Source organism: Misgurnus anguillicaudatus, chromosome 15 (genome assembly GCF_027580225.2).
Source record: "Misgurnus anguillicaudatus chromosome 15, ASM2758022v2, whole genome shotgun sequence".
Taxonomy (NCBI): domain Eukaryota; kingdom Metazoa; phylum Chordata; class Actinopteri; order Cypriniformes; family Cobitidae; genus Misgurnus; species Misgurnus anguillicaudatus.
This window is the reverse complement of record NC_073351.2, coordinates 2,998,065-3,019,878: the sequence shown is the minus strand read 5'-3', so window position 1 is coordinate 3,019,878 and position 21,814 is coordinate 2,998,065. Positions and strand designations below refer to the sequence as shown.

At 37.6% G+C, this 21,814-nt stretch overlaps 1 protein-coding gene across 1 annotated transcript in view; it reads left to right on the top strand.

The window, feature by feature from the left end:
• Positions 1 to 21,814, top strand: part of ddb1 (damage-specific DNA binding protein 1) — a 38,881-nt gene that overhangs the window by 11,585 nt on the left and 5,482 nt on the right. The window contains exons 10-24 of the mRNA XM_073853292.1: positions 684 to 790; positions 1,667 to 1,738; positions 1,876 to 1,984; positions 2,072 to 2,250; positions 2,410 to 2,573; positions 8,410 to 8,517; positions 11,206 to 11,413; positions 15,152 to 15,247; positions 15,348 to 15,459; positions 16,563 to 16,686; positions 16,775 to 16,939; positions 19,571 to 19,665; positions 19,768 to 19,938; positions 20,023 to 20,132; positions 20,379 to 20,548. Of these exons, the coding sequence (XP_073709393.1) occupies positions 684 to 790; positions 1,667 to 1,738; positions 1,876 to 1,984; positions 2,072 to 2,250; positions 2,410 to 2,573; positions 8,410 to 8,517; positions 11,206 to 11,413; positions 15,152 to 15,247; positions 15,348 to 15,459; positions 16,563 to 16,686; positions 16,775 to 16,939; positions 19,571 to 19,665; positions 19,768 to 19,938; positions 20,023 to 20,132; positions 20,379 to 20,548 (1,990 nt within the window). The remainder of the gene's footprint in view (positions 1 to 683; positions 791 to 1,666; positions 1,739 to 1,875; positions 1,985 to 2,071; positions 2,251 to 2,409; positions 2,574 to 8,409; positions 8,518 to 11,205; positions 11,414 to 15,151; positions 15,248 to 15,347; positions 15,460 to 16,562; positions 16,687 to 16,774; positions 16,940 to 19,570; positions 19,666 to 19,767; positions 19,939 to 20,022; positions 20,133 to 20,378; positions 20,549 to 21,814) is intronic.

Here is a 21,814-nt window from a genome sequence, read left to right as displayed (position 1 = left end):
CTGATTAATTGGCTAAAATGAATGATTAACTAACAGTTAGGTTAATAATGCACATCCCTTATATAAGTACTGTGTAAAGTACAATAAAAACAGCTGTGACAACAATCATGATTTGTATTGCTATGGTAGTTGCCAACTGGTGAGTGACTAGGTAACTATGGTAACTATAGTGAGATGTTGGCAAATGTATGGTTACTAGGGTTTTACTATAAATACTATACTAAAACTGAAGTTACTGTAGCATGGTTAAATGTTGTCAAAAATGCATCACATCTACACCCTTAGATTACAAAACAAGATTGTTGTTGTCATTATGTCAGTAAAAGTGACATCATCATATCAACACAGCATCATCAGATGAAGAACAGACAGAGTTATGTTATTAAATACACTCACGCCTGTGCTGTCTGCCACCACCAGCTAATGTTAATGCTACTTAATGACATGATGAACTTTTAAAAGAGAAATTATATCGACTATAAACTCTGTTACACAGTTGTTCAGTAGTGCCTTACTAGAGACAGCAAACAAATCAAAATGCATGCACAAAACATAATGGATTAGCAGATTATTTTGCCTCTAAACTACTTTTGCTGTGTACCTAATGAAATAATTTTGATGAACTTAGATGAAATGATATTGAGCTGTGGAAATGAGCAGATATGTGATTTATTTTCCTGTAGTTGGTGACGTGCTCTGGAGCATTTAAAGAAGGTTCGCTCAGGATTATTCGCAATGGCATAGGAATCCATGAGCATGCCAGCATTGACCTGCCTGGAATCAAAGGACTGTTTAACTGCTAATAATGTCATATGGCATTGCTATAAAGCACATTCTTTTGTGTATTTGGTATAATGCAATGTAGTTACACAGTTTTTGGTAAAACATTGATTGAAACATTGATTTTTAAAAAGCTTGTCGTTCTGAATAGCGCGGTGTGCTCCGATTGACCAGCTAACCAGTGCGTTGTGATTGGCAGAATACTTCAAATGTTAAGCTACACCCCTTACCGTTTTTGGAACATCATCTCCCAAAGCACAGCATTTTTTGATGTGATGAATGATATATTTGATGAGATGTGATGAGATGTGATGAGATGTGATGAGATGTGATGAGATGTGATGAGATGTGATGAGATGTGATGTGATGAGATGTGATGTGATGAGATGTGATGAGATGTGCTGTGATGAGATGTGATGTGATGTGATGAGATGTGATGTGATGAGATGTGATGAGATGAGATGTGCTGTGATGTGCTGTGATGAGATGTGATGTGATGAGATGTGATGAGATGTGATGTGCTGTGATGTGCTGTGATGAGATGAGATGAGATGTGAAGAGATGAGATGAGATGTGATGAGATGTGATGAGATGTGATGTGATGAGATGAGATGAGATGTGATGAGATGTGCTGTGATGAGATGTGCTGTGATGAGATGTGATGAGATGTGATGTGATGAGATGAGATGAGATGAGATGAGATGAGATGTGATGAGATGTGATGAGATGTGATGAGATGTGATGAGATGTGATGTGATGTGATGAGATGAGATGAGATGAGATGAGATGTGATGAGATGTGATGTGATGAGATGTGATGAGATGAGGTGAGATGAGGTGAGATGTGAGATGAGATGTTGACCCCAGGTGTGTTGTTTCTCAGGACTTTGGCCTCTCCGTTCAGAGTCAGGCAGAGACACTGATGACATGCTCGTGCTGTCTTTTGTGGGTCAGACCCGGTGAGATACTACTACTACTACTTCTACTGCATGTTGTTTTTACATGGCTAGTCTTGGTTTGTGTCACATTTGATCAGGTTTCATAGTTTCTTCACCTTAATAATCCTAAAGCTCCTATTGGTCACGTGTGTGTGCAGAGTCCTGATGCTGAGTGGAGAGGAGGTGGAGGAGACCGAGCTTCCAGGCTTTGTGGACAATCAGCAGACGTTTTTCTGTGGAAATGTGGCACACCAGCAGCTCATACAGGTGCAGTTGTATACATCAGTTCTGAACTTTATAAAGATTGGGTTAGGATGGCAGTGTTCATGTGTATGTATATATGCTTGTGTGCAGATCACATCAGCGTCCGTGCGGTTGGTCACTCAGGACAGTAAAGCGTTAGTGAGTGAGTGGACCGAGCCTCAGGGCAGGAACATCAGCGTGGCGTCCTGTAACAGCACACAGGTGGTGCTGGCTGTGGGGCGGGTCCTTTATTATCTTCAGATCCTTACAGGAGAACTCAAACAGATCAGGTACACCCAGATAAAGATTACAAAACAACTTTTCTTAGTCTAATGATGACTGTCTTAAAACAACATATAACTGTCGATTTGCATATCGATAAATGTGATGTTTGTCAGGAGAGAGAGATAAATGAGTCTGTGACTGATGGTTGTGTTTGTGTGATTCAGTTCTACAGAGATGGAGCATGAGGTGGCGTGTTTGGACATCACTCCTCTGGGTGAGACAGGACATGAGTCCAGTATCTGTGCTGTTGGCCTTTGGACAGACATCTCGGCACGACTGCTGAAGTTACCCTGCTTCAGTCCACTTCATAAAGAGATGTTGGGTGGAGGTGAGTCCTAATACTTGCTTTATAGTTGCTTTTTACATACTTGCTCTAAGACGGCTACTCTATTTTTGTGTTTATAAACATGTTTTGCTCCTGAATGGGGATCTAATTAAATCACCAGCTGTTAAAGGAAAACACCACCGTTTTTCAATATTCTTACCTCAGCTTAGACAAATTATTACAACCCAATTTTTATTCAATGCGTGCACTTAATCTTTGTACAGTGTGTCGTGAATGTGTTAGCATTTAGCCTAGCCCCATTCATTCCTTAGGATCCAAACAGGAATGAATTTAGAAGCCACCAAACACATTCATGTTTTTCATATTTAAAGACTGTTACATGAGTAGTTACACCAGTAAGTATGGTGGCACGAAATAAAAGTGGCGATTTTTTTAAGCGGATTAAAATGAGAACTTAGTTTGCAGCAATTTGACCTTGACGCTCAGTAACATCATCACTTCTGACTACCCCCCCCTCGATCAAACTTTCGTCAATATTACTGCACCCGAGATTGAGGATTGAGATCGCTAGACGAGGGCTTAATGTACTTATTTTTTATGAAAACCTCAATTCAAAATCAACATTTATACTTTCTTTAATTTTTCTAGCTCAAAATTAGACGGTGCACGTTCAGACCCACTTTACCAGCACATGTCACATATGTATGAATAAATCATGGAGTAATTTTGATATTTGGCTGGAGTAAGTGTTAAAACAAGTCATGTGAGTGTCCAAATAATGTGATTGAAGCTGGTCTTATATGTGACTGTAAATGTTTGTGTTTACAGTGTTAATGTGTGCAAGAGTTTAAGATATACCCTATTTTCCGGACTATAAGTCGCACTTTTTTATAGTTTGGCAAGTCCTGCGACTTATAGTCAGGTGCGACTTAGGCCATGTTTACATTAGAGCATTTGCGTTTTAAAACGGTATTTTAAAATGAAAACGATCCTCGTTTATACTGGCATTTTTAAAAGAATCTTCATCCACACTATACACCACCATAAACGCATGAAACATGACCAATCACGTAACTGGGCATGCGCTTATAAGTGTAAAATAACTTATTACTCTAATAATAGCTTACCTTTGCACGTTTACGCAGCCTAGGGGTGTGCGATATTGACAAAAAGTCATACATGGGTCCTTTGCTGGCAACTATAACAGACACTATTTTTGAACCTATAAAAATGTGTTTGGGAAAGTCTTATACTGTTCTATTTCCCCCCTACAACATATCATATGATTAATAGGTTAATTTTGATTTTATAACTAAACAGAAAGGTCTTTATGATTTAAAAAAAAGCATTCAAGTGAACAGTACTAAACATTAGCGAACTTGAAGCAAAAATAAATTTCAGCAAATGCAAACATAGTAAGAGGTGAAGTATTGCTTTAGCCTACCAGAAATGCTTATTGTATTAATTTTTAAAAGTGTGCGAGGTCCGGCACGTCCTCCGCTAGCAACACACAAATAGCTAAAAACGCAAGCGCCTAAACGAGCATTATATTAATGACGTTGAGTTTATTGTTTTTATTAATTTATATTCACAAAACTAATCAACAAAACATCGATTAAAATTAACAGACAAATTATCTGAAACGAAATTCATTTTAAAGTAGCAAACAAAACTTACATTAAACTGGAAAATAATGTCTGACCCATTACAATTCTCCCTTCATATTGGCCTTTACAACGCCTATATTGCGTTTAAAATTACAGTCTATCTTTCGTAAGCTAACTAAATTTAAACGGTAACACTTTACAATAAGGTTCATTAGTTAACATTAGTTAACTACATTAATTAACATGAAATAATAATGAACTGCACTTATACAGCATTTATTAATCTTTGTTAATGTTAATTTCAACAATTACTAATACTTTATTCAAATCTTGTTAACGTTAGTTAATGCACTGTGAACTAACGTGAACAAACAATTAAAAGCTTAATTTCTATTAACTATCATTAACAAAGGTTAATAAATACTGTAACAAATGTATTGCTCATGGTTTCTTCACGTTAGTTAATACATTAACTAATGTTAACTGATGAACCTTATTGTAAAGTGTTACCATTTAGACAAAACATAAACATTATATTGTTCTAGCTCCCCCTACAACATATTAATATGATTAATAGGTTAATTTTGATTTTATAACTAAACAGAAAGGTCTTTATGATTTAAAAAGAAAGCATTCTAAACAGTAGCAAACTTGAAGCAAAAATAAATTTCAGCAAATGCAAACTTCAATCAAACATATAGTAAGAAGTGAAGTATTGCTTTAGCCTACCAGAAATGCTTATTGCATTAATTTTTAAAAGTGTGCGAGGTCCGTGCACGTCCTCCGCTAGCAACACACAAATAGCTAAAAGCCAAGCGCCTAAACGAGCATTATATTAATGACGTTGAGTTTATTGTTTTTATTAATTTATATTCACAAAACTTGTCAACAAAACATCGATTAAAATTAAGAGACCAATTATCTGAAACGAAATTCATTTTAAAGTAGCAAACAAAACTTACATTAAACTGGAAAATAATGTCTGACCCATTACAATTCTCCCTTCATATTGGCCTTTACAACGCCTATAGTGCGTTTAAAATTACAGTCTATCTTTCGTAAGCTAACTAAATTTAAACAAAACATAAACACTTATACTGTTCTAGCTCCCTCTACAACATATTAATATGATTAATAGGTTAATTTTGATTTTATAACTAAACAGAAAGGTCTTTATGATTTAAAAAGAAAGCATTCTAAACAGTAGCAAACTTGAAGCAAAAATAAATTTCAGCAAATGCAAACTTCAATCAAACATATAGTAAGAAGTGAAGTATTGCTTTAGCCTACCAGAAATGCTTATTGCATTAATTTTTAAAAGTGTGCGAGGTCCGTGCACGTCCTCCGCTAGCAACACACAAATAGCTAAAAGCCAAGCGCCTAAACGAGCATTATATTAATGACGTTGAGTTTATTGTTTTTATTAATTTATATTCACAAAACTTGTCAACAAAACATCGATTAAAATTAAGAGACCAATTATCTGAAACGAAATTCATTTTAAAGTAGCAAACAAAACTTACATTAAACTGGAAAATAATGTCTGACCCATTACAATTCTCCCTTCATATTGGCCTTTACAACGCCTATAGTGCGTTTAAAATTACAGTCTATCTTTCGTAAGCTAACTAAATTTAAACAAAACATAAACACTTATACTGTTCTAGCTCCCTCTACAACATATTAATATGATTAATAGGTTAATTTTGATTTTATAACTAAACAGAAAGGTCTTTATGATTTAAAAAGAAAGCATTCTAAACAGTAGCAAACTTGAAGCAAAAATAAATTTCAGCAAATGCAAACTTCAATCAAACATAATAAGAGGTGATGTATTGCTTTAGCCTACCCGAAATGCTTATTGCATTAATTTTTAAAAGTGTGCGAGGTCCGTGCACGTCCTCCGCTAGCAAAACACAAATAGCTAAAAGCGCAAGCGCATAAACGAGCATTATATTAATGACGTTGAGTTTATTGTTTTTATTAATTTATATTCACAAAACTAATCAACAAAACATCGATTAAAATTAAGAGACCAATTATCTGAAACGAAATTCATTTTAAAGTAGCAAACAAAACTTACATTAAACTGGAAAATAATGTCTGACCCATTACAATTCTCCCTTCATATTGGCCTTTACAACGCCTATAGTGCGTTTAAAATTACAGTCTATCTTTCGTAAGCTAACTAAATTTAAACAAAACATAAACACTTATACTGTTCTAGCTCCCTCTACAACATATTAATATGATTAATAGGTTAATTTTGATTTTATAACTAAACAGAAAGGTCTTTATGATTTAAAAAGAAAGCATTCTAAACAGTAGCAAACTTGAAGCAAAAATAAATTTCAGCAAATGCAAACTTAAATCAAACATAGTAAGAGGTGAAGTATTGCTTTAGCCTACCAGAAATGCTTATTGCATTAATTTTTAAAAGTGTGCGAGGTCCGTGCACGTCCTCCGCTAGCAACACACAAATAGCTAAAAGCGCAAGCGCATAAACGAGCATTATATTAATGACGTTGAGTTTATTGTTTTTATTAATTTATATTCACAAAACTTATCAACAAAACATCGATTAAAATTAAGAGACAAATTATCTGAAACGAAATTCATTTTAAAGTAGCAAACAAAACTTACATTAAACTGGAAAATAATGTCTGACCCATTACAATTCTCCCTTCATATTGGCCTTTGCAACGCCTATATGGCGTATAAAATTACAGTCTATCTTTAAATTTAAACAAAACATAAACACATTAAACCCAACAATACTCAAACATTAATATAAAACAGACATTATCTATAAGGATACATGTTAAAACAATCCGATATAGCGTTTATAATAGCTGGTTGGTAGATGTTTACTATTTTTGGCAAAAACTCTGTTGCAAACCAACATTTACATCAATAAAATAATTTTTACTTTGAAAATGATGCGCTGTCACGTTAATATCAGCTGTTCGTTTACATAAGACTCCGTCTACGTTCATTTACACTCAGAGCAACGTCTTAGTTCTCAAACTAAAACAGGGTCTTCAGCGTTTGCGAACGAATCCATTTATAAGGGTCGAAAACGGTGATGTAGTGTAGATGAAAGGCGTAAACGTAGCAAAAGTAACGCGTTTTAAAGCATAAACGCATTAATGTAAACATAGCCTTAGGGGCTGGACACACCAAAGCTTTTACGCCCGCGGCCGGCGCATTTTTTCAATAGTTTTCAATGGAAGCTTGGCGTTTTTCAAATAAGCCAGCAGCTATCGGTTTTCTTCCACGCTGAAAATTGGCGTCCGGTGTTTTACAGAGTTGAAAAATGTTTAACTTTGGAAGAAAAGCTCCGCTCGTCAATGTCAGTTCTCACGCAGCCGTCCAATCACAGTGGAGGTGGGGCGGGACAAGTATCACAGCAACCAACCGTCTCACAGCTGACGTATCAGAGCTACCAAAGCGCTTAGCTGAAGAAAGCTGGCACTCAGCTGAAAAACAGCTGGCATTCTGCGTTGTCCAGGCGTTTTTTTTAGCAGCGTTTAAAAGTTTTGGTGTACACAACCCCTTATATGGCAAAATTAATTCATACTGGCTAACATGAACCAAAAGAAAACTTTTAAAGTCTACAGCCTCAAGAGGGCGCTCTATGTTGCTCCTCTAGCCTACCCCTGAAAAAAACTGAAACATTACTTAAAGGTACATTGTGTAAATTTTAGTAGCATCAAGTGGTGAGGTTGCGAATTGTCCACTGCTCACCCCTCGCTTTTGAAATGCATAGAAAAAAACATGTTATCGTTGGAGACAACTTAGTAAAAAAGTTTGTCCATTAAGGGCTTCTGTAGAAACATGGTGGCACAAAATGGTGACTTCCTCGTAAGGGGACCCTCTGTGTATGTATATAAAAACGTCTCATTCTAAGGTCATAAAAATATAACGGTTCATTATAAAAAGGTCTTTATACACCACTGATATTATAGTTTTGTATAATATTTTGCATCAAAAATTCTGTCAAAGGGATCCTTATAAAAATTACACACTCCACGTTTAAAGACAACGGAGAAAGACTTAACAAACAAAATGCCCCCAAAAAGAATAATAATTTTCTAAATAAATCAATTGCGACTTATATATGTTTTTTTCCTCTTGATGACGCATTTTTTGACTGATGCGACTTTTACTCCGGAGCGACTTGTAGTCCGGAAAATACGATAAACTGTAAAGCGTTAAAGTGTTTTGTAATTTTTAATGAGTAAATTATCATGACATAATGTGTCTTACAGAGATCATACCTCGTTCTATCCTCATGACGACATTTGAGGGAAGTCATTACCTGTTGTGCGCTCTTGGAGACGGGGCGCTCTTTTATTTTGGACTGGACATTCAGACAGGTAAATGAAATGCACATACACACTCTTTGATCTCTATGCTGTTATATATCAGGACATAATAACAGACACAAAAACATTGACTACAAATAAGACCGTTCTTAGAATAAAGGAAGACATTCGTAATAATGTTTATAAGTACTATTCTTGAACATTTCTAAAAGGGGGGTCTAATGATATTTCATGCATTCTGACTTATTAACGCTGTTTAAAAGTTGTATTCCTCATGCTAAACATGAGCAAAGGTTTAAAAACAATTTGGACACATGACAGAGTATTTCTATGCACTTTGGCCAGGGTTTGTACAAGTTTCAGAAAGTTTTTGACTATTGAATTTGTTGGTAAGCAGTGCAGGAAGTACAATGGAAGTCCTTATATGGGCGCTTTAATAAGAATAGCTCACACACACACCAACCAAGAGCTGACACAAAATCAATGTCACCAAAGTGTGTTGTTGTTTGTGAGGGAAATGTAAGCTTCTCAATGAACCAGCATTATGGAGACAATGGATCCAAAATGCAGCGCTAAATGAACAGACATGCACAACTCCACTGCTAAACAGATAAACAAACTACATCTATTGTTCCCATAATGCTGTGTTCATTAAGAAACGATCTTAGTTTCCCTCACGGACAACGGCACACTTCTTTGGTGGCATTGGTTTTGTGTCGGCTCTTGGTTGGTGTGTGGGTGCGCTATTCCTGTTAAAGTATATGGGGACTTCCACTGTGCCCCGGGGCGCTGTTGCGGAACCGATTCGGAAGACAAAAACTTTCTGAAACTTGTAGGGAAGAGGAGGAGTGTGTTTGGCCCAGAAATACTCAAGTCTAAAACTAAATTGCCCATGTTTAGCGTGAGGAGTCCAATCCTTGGACAGTTTTGGTAAGTCGGAATGCATGAAGTTGCAATAGCCCCCCCCCCATTTAAAGCCAGAACTACAACACTAAAGGGCCGTTCACATTATAACGATAACTAGAACTATACAAAATAGTTTTTTAATTTCATTTTATATTTAAGAGAATAGCAGAGTTCACACCACAACTATAAGGATAAAGATATCGTTGGGGTCAGTTTCTGACAGTTTTTTTTCTCACCTCCTGAACGATAAACCATTCACAACCAATCAAATCTTTTTGAACTTGGCAGTGGACCTCATTGCTGAGGTCCTTAACATAAAATGACCTCAGGTATCTAGCGCTGATGCAGTTGCTTTGAAATTCACTACATGATGCTTTTTTCCTCCCACACTGACTACGTCAAAAGGTAAGATATTATTATACAAACTACTAGATTCACTGTTTAGATTTATGCGAAACGCAGTGTGTTGAATACATCTGCTGGTTACCCGAGCTGTGTAAATGCAATGCATATTTACATATTCAGTGACAGTTTATTACAAGAAACATCCAATATTACTTGAAGCTTAAAGGCAAGTGATTTACCCGAATGCTGCGCGCGTGAATTAGCATAAAGTTATCGTTATGATGTGGACGCTAATATATTTATCGTTATAGTTATCGTTATAATGTGAATGGTCCTTAAGAAACTGCTTCTATACCCTCCGGCCTCTTCCTTTATCACAACAGAAACTGGCTATTTTGTCATTTTATAAACAATAGTCTTTCTTCACACTTCCTCAACTGGATTTTGCACTTCACTGTTTACATTTCACTAAACACTTTAAACGCCTCTTAGACACTTTATATGTATGTATTTACCGGATTTATGTGTATGCATACACTGCCAGTCACATTGTAACCATATTAATATTCATTCAGTATACTGTACACTTACACGTCTTCACGCATTCACACTTACATATGCACACACATGCACATCTGCTATTTAGGACTGTGTACCTTTCTGGTTTGTGTCCTTATTTTCATTAGTTTGGCAGCTAGAGGTTTCACAGAGTAAGAATTTCATTGTATAGTCTTGTTTCCTGTACATTAAATGTGCTATTAAATGAAAGATAAAATGTCTTTTTATTTATAAAGTTTCATGCTCATTTTCTCATTATTAGATGAGACTTTAGCTTGGTTTTCACAGACAGGGTCACATATGAGCGAGCAATAAAGGGAACAGTGAAAGTAACGAGCTTGTACAATATATTTTAATATGCAAAGTGAAGCAAATGCCTTTACTAAATGAATTGAGCGAAGTAATATGATTAATGTGTACATTTAAAAAGTAATGCGTTACTTTACTCATTACTTCAGAAAAGTAATATTATTACATAATGCACGTTACTTGTAATGCGTTACCCCCCCCCCCAACGCTGGTTATCAGTATCAGCGAGTACTAAACATAAAGTTTCGGTATCGGACTCGTTCTGCAAAAATGTGGTATCGGTTCATCTCTAGTATCCCCACATATCTTTTCTTATTCGCTTTAATTGTAATTATCATTCAAATCTTGTTATATGGTTACCGTTATCAGTTGATGAGTGCCGGTTACCGGTAAGATAAAACACAGCTTCTTATTATGAAAGTAAAATAAGTTGTAAATTGCATTTCGTGTTGATTTTATTGTGCTAGTTATATGTAAGCATAGCGTTTAATATGTTTGTTTTTTAAGCTGCTACTTGTAGCTCGTCTGTGAATGTTTACACAATAGTAGTCGTAATGGGTCATGAATTACTCCAGAAAATGTCTGCCCATTTTAGGTCATGTGTTTATATCTTCTGTCCAGGTGTTTTAAGTGAACGAAAGAAAGTGACTCTTGGCACTCAGCCCACGGTTCTGCGCACATTTCGATCTCTCTCCACATCAAATGTGTTTGCCTGTTCGGACAGACCCACCGTCATTTACTCCAGCAACCACAAACTGGTCTTTTCTAATGTCAACCTGAAGGAGGTCAACTACATGTGCCCGCTTAACTCTGAGGGCTACCCTGACAGGTACTGCATCAGCACCACAAATAAATAAAGCAATAAGCCCCAATTTTATAACGGCTAATGGGCGTTTTTAGGCACGACGCGAAGCGGAGTAAAACCCCCTTAGCTGTTATAAAATGCACTGTAACACCACTGCTTTGCGGGGCTTATTGCTTTTATAAAACGGTTACTTCATATGCATAGCAGGATTTCATAAAATGAAACACAAATAAGTTGTAATTATATTAGTACAAATATTACTCTTCCGCCAAACAAAGTAGTTCCTCAGAATCAAGTGTGGCTGAAACAGAATGCGTTTCAACCAATCAGAACGAAGAACCAGAACTGCCCGTTTTATAATATTGGTTTTGCTCCTATAGGATGACATAGAAAACCAAATCAAGCTTTCGTGTCATTTAGGTGTCTGGAGCAGAACTAATTTCTGCTGATTGTTATACAGAAGAAATCAGTGATAATGTCTTGACAAAACTTTGCCTTGCCAATGCATTTCAACAATTACTAAATCAATAACAAGCACAATAAATTCTTACCATACACAATATCAGGGCTCCAAATCAACTACTGGCTCTATGAGACAGAAAAAAATAAAACATGCAACAAATAATTTTGAGTCCCACATTGATCTTATTGTTTTGCCCCTTTCTTCCTCTAGGCAAAAATATCACTCGCAAATTATTATTTTTAGGTGCAGTAAAGATAAGTGTTAACATTTAAAGTCCCCTTTTGGTAAAAAGTTTTATTGTTGTTTATATGTGGTGTTTTTAATGTGCTTTAAGACAAATTATGTGCAAATTTATCATTCAACACTATTGCTGAGTATTTTCTCCGTCTAAAACATTTGGATGCCGCACTCAGCGCTGAAACAATTGCAGCACAACCTGTTAAAGGATAATTCCAGTATTTAACACTTTGAGTCTCATTTCTGGTTTGATTTGGATGAACTACAGTGATGGACACAGAAATGTTGACAATGGGTCGTGTCTTGAGTTTTGACTCGTTTAGAAGCGTCTCTTGACTGCTTTAGAATGGAAGTCAATGGCCATGCACAAACATGTCATTTAAACAACACTTAACGTTCATTTTCAAAACTGTACTACTCACCGAGTGGTTCGTGGTGTTCGTTGATGATTAAAAACGAATATATTGGCGCAATGTATGATTTCAATCCGTGTTATTTGCTATAGTGGAACTATCTTTTCAGATACCTCACAACCGCGTATATACTTCTGCTCTATATTTGAGTCTGAAGCATGAATGAACATAGTCCAACAAACTGTAATAAAACGGTAGCATACTTTCAAAATCAAGTTTAATAATAACAGTTACACCATCCAATATGTTTTTTCATCAGCAGAACAATAAAGAAGATATTTTGCAGAAACCCCCGTGCTCCGTCATGCAAGTCAACAGATCCGCACACTTTAAGAGCTAAAGCATATATATCCAATACAACAGTAATCCCCCATAACTCCGTGTGACATATTGACGTCTTGTGAAGCAAATCAATCAGTTTTTGCAAGAAACTGAACGTTATTTACAACACTATTAGCGTGAATGCCAAAGCAGGAAGCGCGCTTTCCGTTCGCGGCGATCTCTTCCACTGGTGACGTTTGGTGGCTGTTGGCTATGGATGTTGGTCTCTCTGCGCCATCTATAGAGCGGGAGCGTGAAGCGCACTTCCTGCTTGGCAAAAGCTCTGCATTAACGCTGTAAAATATTTATATATATATATATATATATTCGAATCTCAAAACTGAAAATCGAATGTCAACCCACGGAACGAATATTCGAATATTCTGGTCCAGCCCTACAAATATGGGAAAAATTTCTGAGAGAAACCGTGCGAAAAAACTACAACCACATGTAAACAGACCCTTTTCTGTTTCGTGACGGCGGAGTGATATATCAGCGAGCAATGAGTCTTCCAAGGGAAGTCAATGGAATTTTACAAAATGCCAAAAAAAACACGTCAGAAACTGTATTTCGCTACACAACTTGTTTTTAATCATCAACGAACACCACGAACCACTCGGTGAGTAGCACAGTTTTGAAAATGAACGTTAAGTGTTGTTTTAATGACATGTTTGTGTAGGGCTGGGCGGTATGACGGTATATTCCGTTACCGCGGAATAAAATGTCAAGACGTAACAGATTTTTCTATTCCGTCTATTCCGCGGAATGCAAAGAAGTGGGCGTAGCTAACTCTGCCCTCCCGCATGTTAGACTGAGTGTGACGGAGAAACATGTAAAATAATTCACTTATAAAAAATGAACGAGTTATTTCTGTAATTTTTATAATAACTGCCAGTGAATCCACCGCGGGTCTCGCAGCGAGACTCCCACTCGCCCTTTCTTTCTCTCTCTCTCCCTCTCCCTCTCTCTCTGTGCTCATGCAGCAGCCGTCCGGTCTCTCGCGTCACGTGCAGAGGTCTCTTTACTGTAGGTACTTGCAAGGAGCTGCGACACCAAATAAAGAGTTCTTCTCGCACATAATGCTAATAGTTGTAAAGTTTTCTCAACTTTAAGCAAGCCACGACAAACTCGCGTTTATATCAGTGACACGTGCGCTGCTGGAGCGATGTAGTTTGACGCGCCATTTGCTTTTACAAACATAGCCTATTTGATCGGAAAGACGAGAAAGAGACGCAAATGTTAAGGTCTAATAAAAAGTAAAGGGTGTCAAGACCTTAAAACAGACTTCATGATCATCACATCATAGCACATGTCATATTTATAATATCTACAGCTTTGTCTCTCATATAGGCTATATAGGTATTCATCCTGTCTTTAGGTTTTTGCATATATTTATACCTGTTCATTTTACATAGTGCCTATTTTTAATGTAATGTATGCATAAATACAAAATACAATGAAGGCATACTATAGCTTCAATAGTCTATAAAATAAATAACTCAATTATAAACAAGATTCTGTCTATCAAGACTTAATCTGTTGTTATCTTCTGGGCATTTTCACTTTAACATTATTTACTTTAAATTGCTCATAATTTAAAAATGCGGTGAGCATTTAGTCAAAAGCTATAGTGAGTGGCAAATTTCTGTACATTTTTATAATAAAAAACAATATAAACTGAAAAACATTTATACCGTGAAATATTCTGTGAAATAAAATGACTCATTCCGTGGAATAGATTTTTGGCCATTCCGCCCACCCCTATGTTTGTGCATGGCCATTGACTTCCATTCAGAAGCAGTCAAGAGACGCTTCTAAACGAGTCAAAAATTCAAGACACGACCCATTGTCAAAATTTCTGTGTCCATCACTGTAGTTCATCCAAATCAAACCAGAGATGAGACTCAAAGTGTTGAATACCGGAATTATCCTTTAACATCAGCGCTAAAAACAATTAGTGCTGCAAACTTGCAGTTCACTTAAGCATTGTGTGAAACCAGACTAAGACGAAGTTATGAAACTGCAGAATGTAGCATCTGTTTACATCTATGGTCCGAGCTGTGTAATCGAGTAGAGACGGGGGCTAATTTGCATATTCATAGATCCCTGTATAGTAAATGATGCATGGGTGTAGAGTTACATTTAAGTAAAATTACTTAACAAACTGTTCTACGCATTTCGTACCACTAGATGCCGCTAAAATTTACACACAAACACCTGTGAATATTTATTTTAAATATTTTATGTGCTACTTTTTAACGGATGCATACCTTCCTATGGGGCGGCAGTGGCTCAGTGGTTCATGTAGGTTTTCTGTTTCTTTTACAGTTTGGCTCTGGCCAATAACAGCACTCTGACCATCGGCACCATTGATGAGATCCAGAAACTTCACATCCGAACTGTACCCCTCTATGAGTCACCCAAGTAAGTGTTTGTTTGTTGTGTCATTAGAAATAACTCCTCAAGCTTTTTGAAATGATGAAACTGTGTTCTCTGACTCTGATGTGTTTGTGGTGTTGTGCAGGCGGATTTGTTATCAGGAGGTGTCTCAATGTTTTGGAGTTTTGTCCAGCAGAGTAGAAATGCAGGATGCCAGTGGAACCACATCAGCTGTGCGACACAGCGCTAGTCAACAGGTCTGTGTGTGTGTTAATTAGGGATGCACCGAATCCAGATTTTTTAGGTTCGGCCGAATCCCGAATCCACCGTTTAAGATTCGGCCGAATCCGAACCCGAATACCGAATCCTACTTGCATCCTTATTCCATTAACACAGTAAAGCACATTAATGAAGTAAACAATGTCCACAGCAGTGTATTTTTCATTTTATTTAATTTTAACTGTACATTATGCATAATGAAAGCGATGCGTTGCGACACGTTCGTTTTTCCAATAAGCAAGCAGCTCCGCGCTGAAAACCATATTCAACTTTGAGTGAGAAGCTCCGCTCGTCAATGTCACAGTCTTCACACGGCCGTCCAATTACAGTGGAGGAGGGGCGGGACATTACCACAGCAACCAACCGGCTCACAGCTGAAGCATCACACCTACCAAGCGCTCGGCTGAAAAACAGCTGGCATTTGGCGTCCTCAAGGCGTTTTCAGCCGTGTTTAAAGGTTTTGGTGTGTCCAGCTCCTAAGGCTCACCGAAAGAAAAAGCTCATCTCCACGTCAGCACCCGATGTGTGTAATCAACGGCTGCGTGACGTCGACCTGCGTAGCGCAAGCCAAGGGTTCGGTTCGGTGGAAAAAAAATCTAGGATTCGGCCGAACCCGAACCCCGTCAAAAAGCCCAGTATTCGGCCGAATCCGAATCCGAATCCTGGATTCGGTGCATCCCTAGTGTTAATGACTAGGGTCTACGCTGTAGGTTATGCACAGGCTGTGCATAGCCTGACGTGCACCTCGCCAAAATTTAACTATGTATCCGATCTAAGTGGACCTCAAGTGCTGTGATTGGCCCACTAACCTCCTGTAAGGTTCATAGGCATTTCCGCTTGCGACGGTAAGAACAAAGATGGGCCAAGTTGAGGAATGATGAATCTCTTTCGTCATTCCAAAAGTTATGGTGATGGACGTTGGTGGATTTATGTATATTACAGGCATCACACGTGCCATTATTTTAACCAAAGTGAAGTGAAAGTCAGTACTGTATGCCAATGTATCCTAACCCATACTCAAAACATACATTGTGTGTTGAGTATTTAAACAGCAGTGTGTAATTGTTATTTTTGTGTTCAGGCGTTGTCCAGCAGCATGAGCTCCAGTAAACTTTTTCCCAGCAGCACCGCACCTCATGAGACGTCCTTTGGAGAGGAAGTGGAGGTTCACAGTCTACTGGTGGTTGATCAGCACACGTTTGAGGGTATTTGTTGTTAATAACACATTTATCTGTATGTGAATATATTTATATTTGATATGTTAAAGATGATGTAATGTAATCTCTGCTGCAGTGCTACATGCTCATCAGTTCCTGCAGAATGAGTACGCTTTGAGCATGGTCTCCTGTAAGCTGGGCAGAGACCCAGCTGTTTATTTCATAGTTGGCACAGCAATGGTGTATCCAGAAGAGGCGGAGCCTAAACAGGGCCGCATCATCGTCTTTCACTATACAGATGGTAAACTGCTTTAGACTTTAAAAGAGTGATATCTGTGACATGTAAAGGGTTTCTATACATATATCGTATTTTCCGAACTATTTTCATAGTTTGGCTGGTCCTGTGACCTGTAGTCAGGTACGACTTATACGTCAAAATGAACCTCTCGACGCGCACTAGCTCGGGGGTGGGATGATGTCAGGTTTTTTTAACGCTGCTAACTAGGGTTGGGCGATATGACCAAAATCTTCTTTCACGATAGGATTCATTTTATATCATGATAACGATATGTATAACGGTAGAGTTTTTTTTTATTGTTTATTAAGGTTTTTCTGTTATTAAAATCTTTAATACCATAGAAATGTTCATAATTCTCACAATAACTTTATACAAGCATAAAAGGAAGATAAAAACAAACAAAACTCAAGCTTTCTAAAGATAAACAATCAATGATAAAGGAATGATAATAAATAATTAAGTATGTGTGTGTATATATTTTTATTTAAGGTTGAAAAGTGATTTAGTCAAGAGCAATAAAAGATTTTCCTTCAATGCTTTTAAACATGAGTGACAGACAGGAGCAAAATTAGGTAACTTCCCCTTTAAGACAGGATCTAATACACTGTTACACACGCGCTTTCTCTTTAAGTTGTTTACTTTCTTTTGAGCCTTAAATGGTCGTGTTTATCAGGATACTTGCAAAGACGGGAATTTTGACGCATATGTGTATTTAAGGCCAATAAAGCGGGAAAAATGCTCACGAGCTTAATGAGCAGCGGTTGCGTTTCTTGTGCGCTCCTCACACACAGAAAGAGCACACGCATATAGATCTGTTTTTTGTGTTTCAATGGCTTAAAATAACTTGTTTTAAACTGCGGTGCTTAAATACGCGTACAAACGTTACGTTTCCGTAACCATGCGCACAGGAGCGTGACGTGGGCGCATAACCTCGATAGAAACGATAGTCCGAAATCTCTACCGGTTGACAAATTTCTACCGGTTAATCATGCCTACCGGTTTTTGCCCAACCCTACTGCTAACAATATCTATATAGCCTACTTTCTACAAACATTAATAAAATTAACATAACTATACATCGTTTAAAAGGTCTACGGGTTTAGCATCAGTGAATGGTCTTTGTTTTGAGATACAGATGCTATAGCATCATAAATGTAGTATTTTTGTGACAGAAGTCCAGATGACAACATGCAAAATATAAATGGGACTCCTTACCTTTGTGTTGATATGACGATCGCGAGTCAAATCCAGTCTGTTTCAGATGTGTGAATAATCCATAAAAACCGTCTTATAAAATACATCCAATGACCATTTTTGTCCACAAATGCGTATAATCCGTGAAATGTAGATATGTTGTCCATTGTTTACATCAGATTTCACATGAACGTCTTGTAATAGAAAATAATATACAATCTGAGGACTATTTATGTCACATTGTATATGAGATTACACTTGTGTTCAAACCTGCGTTCAAACTTTGTTTCTAAAAGTAGGCGGGAGTATAATACATAATATCCAAACAGCGCTGTCAAATATCGTGACGTCATCTGACTCACTTGTTCCTCCAATGACATGAAAATATCGATAGACAGAACGTGTAGCCAATGAGATAACGAATTCAACGATCTTTGTGTGACGTTTTATTTCCTGGTGTGGAAACTGCATTTTATACGCTAACATAAGTAAGGGATAATGTAGAGGCAGCCGGTAGTTATTGGGAAATAAGCCCTGACAGTGTGATCAGGACCCGACGCGAAGCGGAGGGTCTTGTATCACACTGAAGGGGCTTATTTCCCAATAACTACCGGCTGCCTCTACATTATCCCGCTTATTACACGGCTACTTGCCACATAAGAAAAAAAACTGGACATGAATATGAATTTGAAACATTTTATTGGCATATTTGTTTTAAATTAACATTTTTATCCTTCCGCGAAACTTTGCACAGATGCATAAAATGATCGTAATACCTTATAAAGATCCTCTGCTTCATACTTGTCTCCATTTTTTTCTCTTTGAGAAGTTTTAATCCCCATTCTGTATTTTTTTGTGTGTTGGCTTCGTAGCTGTCATGCTCTATTTTGTCAAGTTCAGTCTCAGTAAGCTGTCTGTCTCTTGTCGTGGTTGTCGAGTGTTTGTCACAAGATGGCGCCACACAGACAGTAATCTTTATTGATCTTTATTGGCGCGGAGCGATATTACTCGTGCAAGTAGTCCGGCTATGCGTTATTATTTTGGAGCGGTTATTATTCGAAAAGAACGAACCTGCAAATGTCTCAACTGACCAATCAGAATCAAGCATTCCAGAGAGCCGTGTAATAAGTATAAATAATAATAAGAAAGAACGTGTATGCATGTAAAGACTTTTATTTTGGGCTGATTGGCACTAGTCTTACAAAAACCCGTGCAAGAACCTAATTTTTGGGCCTATTGACCTCAAACATGAAACATGACTTCTTCAGACTTGTGTATATCTTGTCATGGTTTTTAGTAGACTTGTTTACAATCGCTCAAACCATTCAGTCATCATTTGTTATTGTAATAATTGAATTGTCTGTAAGTTGTGTTAACATTGCGAGTGTGTTGATGAGATGAAAATCTGTTAAATCTGAATTGAAATATTTGTGTTTTCAGGTAAACTGCAGACGGTTGCAGAGAAGGAGGTTAAAGGAGCCGTTTACTCCATGGTGGAGTTTAATGGCAAACTTCTGGCCAGCATCAACAGCACTGTTAGTTTATCATTAGTGTCATGATTTTTAATATCAAGTCTCTGTTACCTCAGCGCTGCTAACACCCTGCCTGTGTCTGTTTCTGTCTTTGTGTGTGTTTAGGTGCGTCTCTATGAATGGACAGCAGAGAAGGAGCTGCGTACTGAATGTAATCATTATAATAATATTATGGCTCTGTATCTGAAGACTAAAGGAGATTTTATACTGGTGGGTGACCTGATGCGCTCCGTTCTCCTGTTGGCCTATAAACCTATGGAGGGCAGTTTTGAGGAGGTCAGTAATCGTGTCGGTGTCACCATGCATTGCTGATCCTGAAGCTTTCACAGGAATAAACCTTTGCTTTCCACTTCTCATCAGATTGCCCGGGATTTTAATCCGAACTGGATGAGTGCCGTAGAGATCTTAGATGATGACAACTTTCTTGGAGCAGAAAATGCGTTTAATTTGTTTGTCTGCCAAAAAGACAGGTAACATACATACAAATAAGCAGTTTTCTGTAGAAATCTTTAAGATCTTAGGGTTGCTTTTTAAACTGTTGTTGAGTTCATATTTTTATTTTAAATACGGTAAGTAGTTATTATCGGTCTGTGCTTATTTATAATCAAAAGATGAATGTACGATGAGATAAGAGTCTTTTACATGAGGTTGTAGAATGAATGAATGAATCAGACATTGGTGTGTTTTGATGATATAATGATTTTCTGTCTTATCAGTGCGGCAACTACAGATGAAGAGAGACAGCACTTACAGGAGGTGGGCTTGTTTCATCTGGGAGAGTTTGTCAATGTGTTTTCGCATGGATCTTTAGTCTTACAGAATCTGGGCGAGAGTTCGACTCCTACACAGGGTTCTGTGCTCTTTGGCACAGTTAATGGGATGATCGGTAAGGTTTACTCTTACACATCCATTCATTACATTACATTATATTAACATTTTAATCCATCCACAGGCGGACACAATGCGCTTTTTACCTACGCTATATATTCTGTTGTCCAACAACAGGTATCGCACTTTAGATACTGTATACCACTACAAAAGTTCAAGAGGCATTTTTTATCATATGTATAGTTAACACTGGGGAAAACCGGGCATTGAAATGCTTATGAAGAGGCTCAGACATACAGTGACAATAACAGGACATAGACTGACATAGACGTACGTGTAGGGCACTGAGATTTTTTTGAGTGACTTCTGTGACTGTAGACGGTTTCAGTAGTAACAACACAAACAAGCGGCTTTGTGGTCAACACGTAACTTCCGGTAAACTCCACTAAGAATAAATGAAAACAAAGTACTTTAAACACAGTTTATTTATATAACAAGCAAAATAAACAACACATGGATGACATAGAAACTAAAACATTTTGTTCAGTTCAGTTTAGCAATTAGTCTGAAACTGGAAGTAAAGTTCGGACCAGACGCGTATTGCGTCACCGCACATGCGTTCGATGAAACCGTCTATAGGCAGAACAGACACGGAGAGAGCATTACATACAAATAAGTGGCAGTAACAGATACAATAAGGGTAAACCGTGTTAAGAGTTATAAGTAGCCATAAGTAGTCCTCAGGTACTAATATATAAGGGGCTATTTATTTACAACTGGTCACTTCATGCGTTTTCTCTGATCGGTTGGCTATCCGATCATAAAAAGACCGTGTTTAAAAGACCAATTTAAATCAGTTTGCTCAAACCGTTCAGGAGGTGGTCTGGGACGGATTTCAGATGAAACTGGACAAGTGTAAAAACATCTGGTAGATTAAACCACATATGTCAGCGCTTACTTCTTGTGAACATTTTTCCCCTGTACGTTAAATCACCGCGCTGTCACTCTCCTGCTGCTCTGTACTGCGCGCTCCAGCTCATGCCTAGCAAGGAGACGCGCGTCCCCCCTGCCCAACATACAGTACAACATACAGTAAGTGCCGCCTTTTGTTGCATGAAAGTCGTCTTAAGTTTTTTAAGGTGGAGTAATGAATAGTGTATTTGCATTTTGCGCAGGAGTTGAAGATGGGATTCATATCCGTTTTCACGAGACGCATTTATGTGGCCAAATGTAAATGGAACAGTTTTAAAAAATCCGATCACAGAAAACACATGAAGTGACCAGGTGTAAAAAGGCCCTAAAATTATTGGAGTAAAGCAGTGGC